This window comes from Brachyhypopomus gauderio, chromosome 11, assembly GCF_052324685.1.
Source record: "Brachyhypopomus gauderio isolate BG-103 chromosome 11, BGAUD_0.2, whole genome shotgun sequence".
In the NCBI taxonomy this organism is placed as follows: domain Eukaryota; kingdom Metazoa; phylum Chordata; class Actinopteri; order Gymnotiformes; family Hypopomidae; genus Brachyhypopomus; species Brachyhypopomus gauderio.
Window position 1 is genome coordinate 19,225,966 of NC_135221.1, and position 13,407 is coordinate 19,239,372.

At 47.7% G+C, this 13,407-nt stretch overlaps 1 protein-coding gene across 1 annotated transcript in view; it reads right to left on the minus strand.

Moving 5' to 3' along the window:
* Positions 1-13,407, minus strand: part of LOC143526571 (cytosolic carboxypeptidase 4-like) — a 70,211-nt gene that overhangs the window by 43,695 nt on the left and 13,109 nt on the right. Inside the window, 5 exon segments of the mRNA XM_077021044.1 lie at positions 497-643; positions 1,947-2,010; positions 2,970-3,091; positions 3,637-3,808; positions 5,080-5,147. Coding sequence (XP_076877159.1) covers positions 497-643; positions 1,947-2,010; positions 2,970-3,091; positions 3,637-3,808; positions 5,080-5,147 — 573 coding nt within the window.

The window sequence follows — 13,407 nt, forward strand, 5'->3', positions numbered from 1 at the left end:
CAAGGGATAACTGAACACCAGGTATGAAAAGAATGCCTTAGTCCTGACCTTTGACCTTGGTGGCTTAATGGCTTTCCCCTGACCTCTCAGAGATGTGGTTAAACAGCCCCTCCCGTGCTGGGCGGAGGCGTCTGAGCAGTTTTGAATTACTCCACCTGGCTCCACTGTGAAACTGCTGTGTTACTCATCTGATTGACCTCAGTACAACTGCCACAGAGCAGCACACGGGTCAACAGGGTGGACTTCCTTTCAGCCAGGCAGAGACAGTGTAGTGTGTGAGTTTGTGTGTGGAGTGTGTGTGCTCATCTTCTCTGTCTGTGTGGTCGATGGTTTGAATCGATGTGTTATCCTCTGTCATATCTACATGCAGCACAGTGTACTCATTTCACCCCTTCTTGACCTTTCACCCCTCCATGCCTACTGCATTCAGGTCCTTTTTTTCTCTTCTTCTCTCCTGTCTTCTCCACTCATCTCCTCTCTTCTCCTGGTGTCTCACCTCTGTGCCCAACTTTGGCGAGCAGGTGGAGAACAGGCAGCAGGATGGTGTAGTTTGGGCTGTAGCCTCTGCCTGTGTTCACCAGAGCCATAAGCAGAGCTTCACTGCCCCCTTTAGAGATCATGTAGTGGATCCGCCTGTCAGTGCCTGCAAAAAATGAAGCCTTCATCACCATCATCACCGTCACCATCATCACCTTCACCACAGACTGGGAAGACTCTCATCTTACCAACCAGCCTGCCAGACAGCAGCGTCACCCCTAACACAGGTGCACTTTTATAAGTCTCGTTATTAGGATTCCTCATGCTCACCTTTCTCCCATCATTCTTCAAATTTTACCTTCCTGATTAGTTCAGGCCCAGAGCTGCTGCTGTGGTAATTCATTTCTGATTAAAGGATTTAGTATGGAGTCACTCCTCCTATCCAAGTGTTTGTAGAACGTGAGTCCCTGACACACGCCAGCACAGGCGAGCGCCTGATCGGCAGTGCTGTACACTCACACCCGCAACGTTGTTTCTGTTTGGCCAAATGCACTGTGCACTGAATGCTCCTTAAACAGCTCCTTGGATGCAAGGCTGCAGTCAATAGAGCTCGTACGGCAGTTGTATTGTTATTGAATACGTACGCCAGAGCTCGTACGGCAGTTGTATTGTTATTGAATACGTACGCCAGAACTCGTACGGCAGTTATATTGTTATTGAATACGTACACCAGAGCTCATACGGCAGTTGTAATGTTATTGAATAAGTACACCAGAGCTCGTACGGCAGTTGTAATGTTATTGAATACGTACGCCAGAGCTCGTTGTATTGGCAGTTGTATTGTTATTGAATAAGTATGCCAGAGCTCATACGGCAGTTGTAATGTTATTGAATACGTACGCCAGAGCTCGTTGTATTGGCAGTTGTATTGTTATTGAATACGTACGCCAGAGCTCGTACAGCAGTTGTATTGTTATTGAATAAGTACACCAAAGCTCATACGGCAGTTGTATTGTTATTGAATACGTACACCAGAGCTCGTACGGTAGTCGTATTTTTAATGAATGCGTACTCCAGACCTCGTACGGCAGTTCCAATTACTGCTTCAGTAATGAAGAGAAGAGTTTCTCTTGTAAAACGCCTCAGGAACTGATGATAGTTCCTGTGATTCCTAAATCAGAAGACTATTGCATGGTCACATAGATGAAGATGAGTGTGGATACTGCAAGGCCGTAATGCAGGGGTTTTGAGGCAAGAATCAGACTACACTACTTCAATGAGACATCTACTCTCCAGGACATCCTAAGAGTAACATATAACCATAACATTTAATACTCATCAGCACAGAGAGAGTAAGAGAAAGAGTGAACAGAGTGAGAGAGTGAGAGAGAGACAGATAGATAGAGAGAGTGTGAGTGAGAGTGATATAAAGAGAGAGGGAGACAGAGAGAGAGAAGCACAGGTCTCACCTGCAGAGAGGAGTTCATCCAGGACGTTTAGGACATTCAGAGTACTCGCAACATCTCCAGCTTTCTGCGTACAAGAGACAACAATAACAACAGTTACATCAATAACAACAGCAATAGCAAACGCGGAAACTGTCTACTCAGACCTAAGAGCTTCAACAGGGGTCCTGCAGGGGTCAGCGGTGAGCAGCACTGCTCTGACGGCAGTAGGCATCTCAAAACCTGGGCCTTATCTCATCTGCACAAACTGCACCCTCTTCCTGTTCTGTGAGCCACACACAGGCAAGCCTGGCAGCCACACACCAGCAGCCACGTTCTCATCCACCTCCACCACTAGAGGGAGCCAGAGCAGCCCTGCGGTTAAAAGCAGACGTGTTTTGGGGGCAAGCCACAGGGTGCTCCCAATTTCACCAGAAGAAGGTTCACAGCAGGGGGAGCAAACATCAACCCGAATTATAGAGATGGCAGGAGGGCGGGGGAGAGGGAGAGAGAGAGGGAGAGAGGGAAGGAGGGAGAGAGAGAGAGTGAAGTTGGGGCATAACAAGAATGAGAGTTAGAAAGAGATGGACAGATAGAGGGAGAGAGAGTGATCGAGACTGGTGTGCTCACGTTTGCCCTCAGGTGTGTGTATGTGTGTGTGACAGTATGAGTGCTGTGTGTGTGTGACAGTGTGATTGCTCCCACTGTGTTCGGCTTAGCTGTGGTTCCATCATAATGCAACCTCACCCTTATTCCACTTGCACAGTGATGTGTGTGTGTGTGTGTGTGTGTGTGTGTGCGTTTGGCAACACTCACTACCTTGACAGCAACCCTGCTGATCTGCACAGACCCCCCCCCCCCCCAACACACACACACACACACACACACACACACACACACACATACACACAGCAAGCACTGCTAGAGCACACTTTCCTGCAACCAAAAGTAGTTTTACAAACTTTACTTATGTATATTCACTAGGAATACATTTGGGTGACAGTACAGTCACAACCAGACACCCTGTTCAGCAGAGCACCCACACACCTGGAGGTCCTCTGCATAGCTGTTTAGTGTTCTCCAGGTATGTGCACCTGGGCAGCAAAATAACACAGCAGTGGTGGCACACAGATCCACCCAGAGAAGCTGCATTAGGGGAAGGTCGAATGCTGTGTATTGTAAAGAAACCTCCGTTAGCACAACTGCTGTACACAAAGACCACAAACATAGCTGCAGAATAGCTCGTTCAGCAATGCTTCACTCCTTTCCAACAATCTTCTCAAACATAAGTGTTAGCAAAAACCGCATTCTTATGTTCAATTATTCCGGAGAGAAGAGCTCCAGAGAGACCCGTCACGTAATCGGGGATCACTTTGTTACGCTTCTGCTTTAGGGAGTTCAGATCCCCAAAGCTCCTGTAAATCTTTCAGACCTGGTCCAGCATCTGGGTTCTTCAGACCGAAGAGGTCTGGAATGGAAGTTGGGGAGTTGAGATCAGACGTGGGAGATTAGTTTTATGGGGCTGTGTGGATTTGAGTTATGTGGTTTGATAGGGTCTAGTGTTGGAGCTGGGTTAAGTTGGGGTTTAATGTAGGCTTTAGGTTCGGGTTTGGCTTTGGGGAGAGTTTGAGTGTGTGTTGGGTTGAATGAAGATGGAAGGTGGTTTTGGGTTGGGTTGAGGTGAAGTGTGGATTGGGTGTGGGTCGACCATAACCTCTGCCGCTGGTGGAGGTGGTGACCTCATGTGCAGGTGGAGGTTGCTGATGACCAGTCGTTGACCAGAACCTCCCACACAGCAGAGTAATGAGGCTATTTGAAATGTCCGCTGTCTGTCTCCTCTTGTCCTCATGCTCAGTGTTGTCTTCACTCTCAGTCTTGTCCTCACGCTCACACAAATGAAAAATAAATAAATAAAAAACAACCAGCCACTTGTGCTGGTCCAAAATGGAACGTATGAGTATTCAGTTTCAGGCACCAGTGGTTCCTGGAAGGAGCAGTGAGCTGGTTTCAGGAGCAGTGGGCTGGTTTCAGGAGCAGTGAGCTGGTTTCAGGAGCAGTGGGCTGGTTTCAGGAGCAGTGGGCTGGTTTCAGGAGCAGTGGGCTGGTTTCAGGAGCAGTGAGCTGGTTTCAGGAGCAGTGAGCTGGTTTCAGGAGCAGTGGGCTGGTTTCAGGAGCAGTGGGCTGGTTTCAGGAGCAATGGGCTGGTTTCAGGAGCAGTGAGCTGGTTTCAGGAGCAGTGAGCTGGTTTCAGGAGCAGTGGGCTGGTTTCAGGAGCAGTGAGCTGGTTTCAGGAGTTGTGAGCTGCAAGGTTACAGTCATGGCTGACGAGCCTCCAGCGTGTGCGCTGAAGAATTGGCGGATGCGGAGACTCAGTGGGAGGTGAAGCGAGCTCATAAACAGCCTCTTTCATCTCAGCCACACAGAGCCAAACGAGCCCTCCCTGATGCCCAACATCCCTCTGTCTTCCAAGGACACCTAACTTCAGAATATTTCCAGAATGAAAATGGAAAGTGTATTTAAAATGTGCGAGATCACGTGTTCGCAAGAAAGCATAGGAATCATTAATTCATCTCTAAGCAACAGGTACACAAAGAAGAAGTCAAGATTGCTTATTTACATTATAAACAAATTAGATAATAAACAACCACAAGGTTCTTGTGTAGAAGCAATGTAAACGGCTTTCATCAGGCAGGCAAAGCTATAAAAACACCTCAAACATGATGATTAAAGCGTATGCAGCTATTGGCGGGGTCTTAACCCTTTGGGAGAGACCCAGGTAATGCATAAGGTTCAGGGTGGTGCCCAGGGTGGTGCATGTATGTGTTGCCCAGGCTGGTGCATGTGGGTTGGGTCAGTGTGGTGTATGTGTGTGCGGTCAGGGTGGTGTTCAGGGTGGTGCGTGTTTGTTGCTGCTGCTGACACAGCCTGCTCTCCGTTTCCCTGTCTCTCCGTTTCCCTGCCTCGCTGTGAGCCACAGAAGTGCTGGGTATGTGTATTCCAGGTATGTGCATTGAGGAGCGTGATAGCCTACATCAGCACCCAGCCCTGCCCTGATGGGCACAGCGTTTCAGCATACACTGTCAAAGCAGGCCTGTTTACACAGACTTTCTCTCCTAAACACGCCGTCACACACACAGAGTCATGCAGGTGTGCCTACCTGTAGAGTGGACAGAAGCACCTCCAGACCACTGCAGCTTGGCACTGACATGGTGGCCTTTGCTCGTGCTTGAGAGAGACAGAGAGACAGACAAAGAGACAGAGAGAGACAGACAGACAAAGAGACAGAGTCAGAGAGAGAAAGACCAAGATTGAGAGGCAGAGAGAGAGAGACAGGGAAACAGATGTAGAAGGAAAGTGAGAGTGAACAGAAATAGTGACAGAAAGAGAGAACACAGAGAGACGGAGACAGAGAGGGAAAGGGTGTTAAAGGGAAAACTGGAGAGGTAGAGTGAATTCTCTAGCGTCTCTCAGCCACCATGCCGGTCTGCATGAGACTGAGATCACACATGTACAGAGAAGTGCTCTGCTGAAATTCAATCCCCCCACACAAACCGCCCCCTCCCACCCCTCCCACCCCTCCCACCCCTCCCGCCGATGTCCACGCGCCTATTAAAAGGACGTGACGAGACAGAGGATTAAACGAAGCCGAGGGCACCGGAGGAGGAGGAGTCAACCGTGAACAGGATGCCTGGGATGAAGGAATGGGGGAGAGCTTTTGTGTGTGTGTGTGTGTGTGTGTGTGTGAGTGTGTGTGTGTGTGTGTGAGTGTGTGCGCGCACGCTCATACGTGTGTGTGTGTGTGCGCGCGCAAGTGTGTGTGTGTGTGTGTGTGTGTGTGTGTGTTTTTATGTGAGTGTGTGTGTGTGTGGAGAGAGAGAGAGAGAAAAGTGTAAGTGTCAGGTTTTAACTGTCCATCATCTGAAAACTAATCATGAAAGCATGAAAGATCACGACTGTATCAACCTGCCAATTGAGAATGAAGCAGAACGTAAAGAGAAATGACGGATGTGAGTGTAGCAGAAGGCAGTGAACTGGGTGACATTATAGCGGCTTCATCTGCCATCACCACAAACACATTAGAACATGAACTAACTGTAATTCCTCAGCTACAAACCACTAAACATAGTTCTATAGGCACTGTCTGTTTCACCTTCAAATGAAACACTCATGCAGAAGGCTGTGTGTTTGGTGTGTGTTTGCAGTATCCCAAAAAACCTTCTTAGACATTTCTGTGAAAAGTGTGTTGCAACGCATCCACAAAGGCAAGAACACGGTGAGATATAGATCAGAACAGGAACCTGGGGTCCAATACGCCACAGAGTCCGATTTGCAGAGAAGAAGCATTTGGACCATACGGTCACAGAGAGATCCAGGAATCTAACTGAACACAGAAAGAAAACAGACAGAAAATAGGAAATGGGAATCTGACATTGAGATTAATCAAATTAGAGATTAACAGAATTAGAGATGAAGGCAAAGCAAAGCAAGTTTATTTATAGCACCTTTCATACACACTGTCAATTCAAAGTGCTTCACACAAGAAGAGAAGAAGCTTATTACAACGCAAGGTCTATCGTCCTGGAAATGAACCAGATTAGAGATGAGCCAGATATGAGATGAGCCAGATATGAGATGAACGAAATTAGAGATGATGTGCTGAAGTACATTAGCAAAAACACTGACCTGTCCCGCCAGAGACAGTTCAGCAGGAACAGTGTCACTGACAGTCGTGTCTGCCCCCTAATGAAGCTCAGAGTGGGCTGGAGACTGGAACATATCACACCAGGTACCACCAACACAAGATCACCACCAGATCACCACTAGATCACCACTAGATCATCGGAATGCAAGTCGGCAGCAAGTGTAGAAGGTGCAACACAGCAGAGGAAACAAATGAGTTGATCATTAACCACAGACAGTCATCACCACCCAAGAAGACACAAGCGTGTGGGACCCGACCATGATAATAAATCGAAATATCATTGTAGTCTGTTTGATATTGTGTTCCGTAACAGGAAGGCAAAGATATGTATGTGGAACAAATCCATCCTACCAGTTCTGATGACCCAAACGTCATGGTCAAAGTTGAGATCTTAAAGTACATCTGTTTTCATATAGAAGGACAAATGATACAGAATGTGAAAGCCAAACTGTACCAGTGGCACTGAGCTCACTGGGATCTATCATGAAAGGGATCTATCACAATCAACTTGAACAGATCCCAGAAAAGTATAGATCGGTTTTTTGGATCAGCCCATACAAAAACTGTGACATAGAAGTGGTCAAGAAGATTCAAATAATAAACCCTGATTTCCTGTGTCCCGTCACCAGACATGGAATTCATCACCTAATATCTGCTTCTGAATTCCTATATTTATACCAGGGATGAAATGCTGTGAACTTCACAAGCTTTCTCCAGAACGATTAGGCCTTCCTCCCGAACATGCAGTGGTGTTGTCGTGTGCAGGGAACTGGTAACTCTCTTGAAAGGGTCTAATTTCCCAGCAGACACATAAAGCACTGTGGGACCGTGGGGTGTGCACACTGACTATGGAGCACTCCGTTTCTAACAGTTAAGAACTGCTTAGCATGCAGCTTGGTTTACACACGCACACACACACACCAGCTCAAGAACTTACAGCCTCATTAACACGTAATTTAGAGAGATATTTAATCTAATTTAACAATGGTGCCATAACGACTCTGAGCGGCTATCCGAGCGGGTCAGGGAGAGGGTCAGGTGATGCTGACAGCTATTTTTACAAGCAGGACTAATGTAAGGAACAGAGAGGAGCCCCAAGGTTGATCTGTGGTGATGACAGCTTGGTGCTGGAGATTGGGCTTAGCGCTTGAGCTCCAGGTGAAGGTGGACTTGAAATGGACATCAGCTCCCAAACACACTCACAAACCACGAGGCCAACAGAGAAGGCAAGAGCCAGCCAGAACAACAGAGTCAACCCCATAACTCCATTACAAGCACAAGGGCAACAGATGGAGACACGGAGAGAAGGCCAAACCAATCACTGGTTTTCCCTGCTGCATTTGATTGTGACAGTTAATCCGTTCCACAGCGCTGATATATTTCCCATATATCCCAATCAGGTATCACTGCCAGGTGCTTTCAGAAACGTGGATGGAATTCCTACTTCCAAGCGCCACGAATAAAGTCTCGCCAAGGAACACAACATGCCCAAACATGTCCAGCTTGTCTCCAGGGACTGGACAGCATTTCTGCACAGGGTTGTGCTGTACTGGAGTGGGATTACTGTGAGCCTGATACGAACCCTGGACCTCTACCCCAACGCCCAATGAGTTCTCCTGCACGGTTCCAAGTCGACCGTCACACTGCGGGTGTCATTTCAGTAATTGCAGTGCAAAGCTGATTGAGCAACATCGCGTACGTACACTGAGCGTCTTTGAATTTGCCATTAATGTAACTGTCCATTTAATCTATTCTGGGACCGCATGTCAAAGAAGGACAAATCTATCGACACGGACACAAAGTACAGACACAACGGCACAATGAGAGATCTATCAGCACTGACAGATCAACACAAAGACAAGTCCATCAGCGCGGACACAACGGCACAAAGATTAGCACTCTACTCAGGTGTGACATACTGATGCAGGGATCTGTTGCAACTATTACTACAACTGTAACAATTATTAAAACAAGGGAACGCGATAAACCTACCAAACAACCAAAATCCAAACCCAAACCCAAACAGAACCCTCACTCGGACCTGCTCTTATATCTGCAGAAACGCAGCCTGTGTGGTGCTTACACATCCTTCCAGTAGTAAAGGGCAGATGCTGTGGATCCTGAGTCTGGCGTGACCTTGACGGGGTTTTAGGCGGGTGTTGACGTAGAGGAGCTCAACCAGGCTGGAGGAGAAGGTCTGACCACCTAATCCTCAGCACCTGCTCCTCAGGCCCTCTTTGGAATGCCCAGAGGGACCATTAGCTGATTGGATGTGTATCTGGTGAGTTTTGAATTCCAGGCTTCGGTGAGGAAGGGTGGGCGGAGCTTGTGACCCTGGCCAATCACAGACCAGGCTGGAGTCGAGTCATACATGGGGGTATTGGATAGAGAGGCAACACCATGTAGCTGCCTCTGGAAAAAGCTTCCCCTCACACTCAGAACCGCTGACAAGCTGGAATGAGTTGAAAAATGTGTGTCTGATGTTCGGCACCCTGGATAAACACTGTAAACCCACAGCACTGTGTCGTCCGACTATGTCTAGCACCGGTCTAAATGACACTGTGTTTAAGCAGTGTAATTAGTGTTCTGCATCGTTCCACAAAAATACACAGCGGTGTAGGAAAAATCTTAAACACGTCCTGAAAAACAGCATCCAGTGTCTTTGCTTGCAGCAACAGCGTCCAGTTTAGCACAGAACTATCAGAGGATGAAGAAGACTAACCAGGCCATTAAATCACTGCCAATATTGAATTGAAACAAAAAAGATTTTTCAAAGTCTGCCGTCATGGCTGCCTAACTTTTCTAATTAGATCAAGCCAGCACAATACTTACGTACTTAATTTAAAAACAATCAATTGTTTAAATCAGTTGATAAGAGCAGGATACTTCCTGTTTGAACCTGAATCTGTACTCCATCTTCCTGAGGACCACGTTTGTCAGAAAAACCTCCAGAAAGCAGCACGTATTAAACCACCACGTACATTAACAGAATGCTAACTACAAAGAAAATATAGTAATTACTGCTCATTAGCGCCCCCTAGTAGAATGACAAACAAAACCCTTCAGGACTGCTCTATCTTCAACAGAGCCACCTCCACACCTCTGTATCTGCATCTCAAATCATGGGCCAAAAACACTTCAGTTTTATGGACGAACACTGCTCACACCACCCAACCAAACACATTAATTACTCAGGGGGCAAATGTCAAAAACTACACCTATGCCTCAAATACAAATATTATGAGGTAAATTTAAACTCTTCCAGTTCAAATCCAACTTCCCCAGTAGAACATCCTGTTTCCAAAGATTAAGACATATTATCTCCACATTAAATCATGCAGGCCCATGATATACACCAGAGGTGCTGAGAGCATTCCAGTGTTTAAACGACGTGAGTTTGACAAACATAGCATAAATACGCAGCAGGGGGTATGACCTGAGTCTTCCCACAAATAGCCCAACAGTCCCATCAGCACTGTGCCCTAAACAGCCACAAGAGGGCAGTATGCCCAACCAGCAGCGTTTTAGTGCTGACTGGGACAGTTTTCAAGAATTTGACCTGCGAGAGAAAACACACACACACACACACACACACACACACACACACACACACACACACACACACGTGTGTGCCACCCTACCATCCTTCACTTATAAACAGACTAGAAGCCCGGCGCCCGAGCCCTCCTCACTGGCAGTGATCCCTGCTGTTACAGGAGAGCAGGGCTACTGTGGAGCATTGGTGGGTTTATATAAAGGTCGATTGGGCATGTGTTAAAGTACTAGGCTTGTATAAACCTCCACTGGGCAGTGAAGGAGATGTCGGAGCAGGCTGGGTCACTGGGCAGGGGTTTGTGATGCCGGCGTTATGCCTCACCGGCCTGTGCAGCAGGTTAATGGTCTTCTGGCTGGAAGCTGGTGTGGAGGTTGACTATGGAAGGTGAAAGGTTGGCAGAGCTAACGTGTAGCGTATCCAGCACATGGTGTTCCAGGGCAGGTCCGAGTTCTCGACATTACCCTTACACCATGGTGGGGGATCACACACTCAAATGAAACACACACACACACAAACGCACACACTGGTTTTACTGATCAGTGTGGTAGATGTTGGTTCAACGACCACAGAGGGGCTGAACCAAGAGCCCACTACTGTAACTGCATCCGCCATGATGCGGCCTCTTGACAGCAGCGGGTAACTGAGCCTCATACTACTGTGCATAGCATAAAGAGTTCACGTTCCAGTCTCAGGACACTCATTCAAGAAAACAGGCAAGCTAAGACTGTCCAATGAGGGGGGAGGGGGGAGAGACAGAGAGAGACAGCAGTAGAATTAGTGAGGCAGTTTTTGTTTTGAAAGGGAAATATCTGTAAAGCTGTGGTCAGCTCATCTTTTTCTGGAAAATCATGAAAACCATAGTGTGTTGGCATGAATGTGGATGTAGTAGGTCTGTGTAATAATGCATGTGTGCTGTGTGCTGGGGGCTTGTGTTTGACCCCCCCACACTGACACACAGCCCAGTCCTTCCTGTGACCTCTGTTCAAAACACAGAGAATACAAGTTGTGATTCCTAGAGGCTGACTACTACATCCCTGAGCTAATAAGAGCTTTGACTTCTGTATTGCGATAGCGGGTGATTAGGAGGGTAGCAGCCTGCTCAGGCCTGAATGACCTCTCTCCACTCAGCACATCAGAGCAGCTCGCTTTAGTCATCATGTGCTATTTAGGAACAGTTAAGAAATGAGTTCAGGGTTCAGGGTTCAGGAGAGCAGAAACCTGGAAGGCATCCACCTCCCTGCGGCCTCGAAGGCTGGTTCTGCTCGTCTGAAAGAGCCCATGTTCACTACACAGCAGTAGCGAACCGTGACCTTTAAACCTGGGCCCGCTACCCCCCCCCCCCCCCTCCCCCCCGAAATTTTTTTTTTCCTTTCTTAATAAACTAAATAAAGAAAAACTGAGACGACAGTACAGCTTTAAAAACGCAATAAACAATAATATCTGTACTAGATAACATCTTAAGCAAAATAAGTTTCCAAACAAAATAAGGTTCACAGCTCCGTGGTTCTCGGAAGCGGAATATGTAAACAACGCGCACGAGGACGTCAAAGGGATGAATCGAAACTAGCTAGCGATGGTGCTAACGACAGCTAGCGTCGCCACAGCGGGCGGAAATTATCATACAGTTAAGCCTGCCCACTAAGAGAGAAGATATGATTGGTCAATTTTGCTGTCATTTGAAACTGGTATTGCGCTGAATTATAACTGCCAGGCCCTCTGTAAACGAACAGCGGGCATCACAGTCCTGATAGGGGGAGACACAGGCTCACAGGCTTCCACTCAACCCCTCACCTTCCAACACAGATTGAATAGACACGGGTGAATATTTTATTTGCTTATATTTTTGTAATTGTTTAGATGTCGAATGTCAAACTGTAAGTAGATAAAATAAAATTGGATAATTATATATATAATGCTTTAAGAATATTTTAGGCCCTCTGAGAGGGCGTAGAGGGCCCTGACGGTTCCCCACTGCTACACAGATTCGGATTAGGTTTAGGTTCTGTCTTCTCTTGATCATCTTCATACACTTTTTTATCTTATGTGCATTTTCTTTATATGCAGTTGGTTTATAAGTATTGTGGTTGCATCCAAGGGGCTGGAGAACTTTTCTAAAGAAAAGAAACAGGCAAACAGCTGCAATGTAACACATAACAATACATCTCGTGCTTCTGCAGACAGAGCGCTTGTAAACACCTCAGGTGACCTGGAACTGAAATGCCCTGCTGGGGATGTCCTGTAGCCAGACCTCAGACAGGCCAACCCCTGACAGATCGACCCCTGACAGACCGACCCCTGACAGACCAAGCCCAGACAGACCAACCCCTGACAGATCGACCCCTGACAGACCGACCCCAGACAGACCGACCCCTGACAGACCGACCCCAGACAGACCAACCCCTGACAGATCGACCCCAGACAGACCAACCCCTGACAGACCGAACCCAGACAAACCGACCCCTGACAGACCAACCCCAGACAGACCGACCTCAGACAGACGAGCCTGGTCGTGCCAGCTGTGTAGAGCCCTGGCTGTGTGGGGGTTCCGAGGGCGTGACCATCAACTTCAAGAAGAACTAAAGACTATACAGAGAGCCCCGCCTCCCAGACGTTCAGCCTGGGAGTTCGCAAGGAGAATCTGCTCCCAAATCTCACAGTGCAGCAGCAGAAATAGCGATCGCCCACATGTACACAGGTAATCACCTGCCCTGACCTGCACGCTACGCGTTAACACCACGGGGACAGAGTCTACACCCCTCCATCTGGGGATGGGGGAAAACTCCAGCCCCTCAGAATATGCTATTAATATGATGGAGTCTGAGCCAGGGTTGAGTTACACAAGCACAGCTATGGGGCTCACAGGCTTTACCCATAAACCCCTAAATCTCCCGAGGCTCCAGCCAAACAGGCAGAGAGGGACATGCCTGACAGGCCACCAAAGAAGCGCAAAAGGGTGGGAGGCGTGTCTCTGGGAAGTGTCTCTCTACTGTCTCACTGCTGCTAGTCGTTCCCTGCACAACTGCACTGTGAGACACACTGGGGTTTAGAGAGCAAGACATGTTTGAGACAGGGATGTGTCTTTGGGTCTGAGACAATAAGACTTTGCATTACAGGGAATGTAAACACACACACATTCAATCCACTACCTCTATCACAAAGATGCTGGTGTTTCACAGTTTCCTTTCTCATGGCTGAGGTGCTCACACAGAACAGCAAACACCTCTAAT